This window comes from Tupaia chinensis, unplaced genomic scaffold (genome assembly GCF_000334495.1).
Source record: "Tupaia chinensis unplaced genomic scaffold, TupChi_1.0 Scaffold145652_1, whole genome shotgun sequence".
In the NCBI taxonomy this organism is placed as follows: domain Eukaryota; kingdom Metazoa; phylum Chordata; class Mammalia; order Scandentia; family Tupaiidae; genus Tupaia; species Tupaia belangeri.
In genome coordinates, this window is record NW_006205509.1 from 2,898,576 (window position 1) to 2,900,570 (window position 1,995).

General features: G+C 58.0%; 1 protein-coding gene across 1 annotated transcript in view; it reads left to right on the forward strand.

Moving 5' to 3' along the window:
• Positions 1 to 1,741, forward strand: part of DDN (dendrin) — a 4,133-nt gene extending 2,392 nt beyond the window's left edge. The window contains exon 3 of the mRNA XM_006168238.2: positions 3 to 1,741. Within this exon, the coding sequence (XP_006168300.2) occupies positions 3 to 272 (270 nt within the window). The 3' untranslated portion in view covers positions 273 to 1,741. The remainder of the gene's footprint in view (positions 1 to 2) is intronic.
• The last annotated feature ends 254 nt before the right edge of the window (positions 1,742 to 1,995 follow it).

Genomic DNA, 1,995 nt, shown 5'->3' on the forward strand with positions numbered 1-1,995 from the left:
GTCCCCGCCGCCACACCGCCCCGGATTCAGACTCCGACGAAGCTGAGGAGCCCAGCGTTCATAGCGGCTCCTCTGATGGAAGCGACGCAGAAGCTCCAGGCGCCTCCTGGCGGAATGAGAGGACCCTGCCCGGGGATGGGAATCCCAGGCCCGGGGAAGGCGGGAAGGCAGCAGAACTGCGGCAGTATCCGGGGGATTCTAGATGTCATCAGTCAAACCGAAGAGACCCTCTTGGGAGCGAGGGACACCAAGGGGACCCCACAGCGAAATAGGGAGAGGCAGTGAAAGGCCCCTTCTTGTATTCGCTTCCCCCAGCCCAGCCGCCCTTGGTCCCACTAGTCCCCCTCTTTCCCCACGGACTTCCTTTGCTTCTTTTCCTTGTACCCCTACCGTTCCCAGACTTGAAACAGAACTGAAAGAAAAGGGAGCGTATGTTCATTTGTGGTTTTATTTCAGGAGCGGTGCGGGTGAGCAGTATTTCCTGCGGCTGCGCTCAGGGCAAAGGGTGAGGTCTTCAGCAGGGCCTGATGCGTTAAGTGGGAACCTGAGAGCAAAGAGGCCTAGCCGATCAGGCAGGAAGGCAGGGATGGCGGCAGTCATAGGAGGGCAACCAGGAGGCTTTGGACAGGGTGATAAAGTGACCAGGTGATAGAGGGGTTCTTGGCCAAAGAGACATGGGTCCAGAGGCAACCAGCAAAGCAGGAAAAGATCTCGCCGTCCTAGCTCTTCCACTGACTTGCTGGTTCCCTCTCTGGGCCTCCTGATATGCCACCTGATAGGTCCATCCCTCTATCCCTAACATTCTGGGATCTTTGGGGAGCCTCTCTGTCAAACAAGCCAAAAAGAGTCAGGAATAAGTGAAAGTGTGTGGTCTCCTTGTCACCCAGCGCTCATCTTCAATTCAGGAGACTGTTCAGGACTTGCAAAAGAGCTGAGTATGTGGGGAGGTTGCTCCTATCCGTCTCTAAGGTTTAGGTAAGGGCTCTCCAAGGCAAGACAGGATAGTGGCCTTGTCACTGTCCCTGGCCTGTGGTGGTCCAAGCTGGGGAGGGAAGGCAGCCAATGAATCAGCTTGGGACCTCTTTAGGCCTCCCCTTCCCCTCCACCCCAATGTCCTTTAGTGATGCTCTGAAACCCACGGTTTCCCACTCAGGTGACATTGCTCACCTGAAAGAGCCCTGAGAATCTCTAATCTGCTTCTTCCAGAAACCGGCCAGGCAAGAAAGGCTTGTCCCAGGAAGCGCGTAGGTGTGGGGTGTGATGCTCGCTGTAGCCACGATGGGGCGCGCGCAGGCCGCAGAGTTCCCAGTTCCCAGTCTCTGAGTCCCTACTCCCCCGACACTGCCTGTGAATCTGATCCCGATCCCTCGTTACCGCGCGCCTGTCCCCGCCTTACCGCCTCCAGCCCGGAGGGGCCGGGAGCAGGCCTCCGGCCTCCCAGACATCTGGAGCGCGCCGAGCCCCTCTTTGTATTCGTCCAAGCCAACTGGCTTGGGACTTGGACACCGAAGTATTTTTTCTCTCCAACCCTGGACACCGCTGTCTCTGCCATTTACTGGCCATGTGGACTTGGCCAAATCACTTCACCTCCCTGAGCCTCAGTCTCCTCATCTGTTAAATGGGGGTTTATAAACACCTACCTCGCAGGGTTGTTGTGAGGATTTAATGCGATAATGTATGTAAAGCGCCTTGCACAGTGCCTGGCATCCTGTGGCGCTCAATAAATCTAAGCTTCCCTTTACCTGGTCTTGGCCTCCTATTCCGTTCTCCAGCCCTTTCCCCACAGCCACCCTCCCCCCAGGCTCTTCCGCTCCCTCGGGCTCGGCTCGCCGAGAAGGGGAGGGGGTTCCTTTCTTGGGTTGAAATATCTGCCCGCCCCTGTCTCCCGGAGGCGGGACTCTTTTTCTTGCCCCCCACCGCACCCCCGCCGGTTCTTCCCACTGCCCCTGCCCCAGCGCTCTCACCCCGCCCCCCATTCCGGGCGAGGGCTGAGTC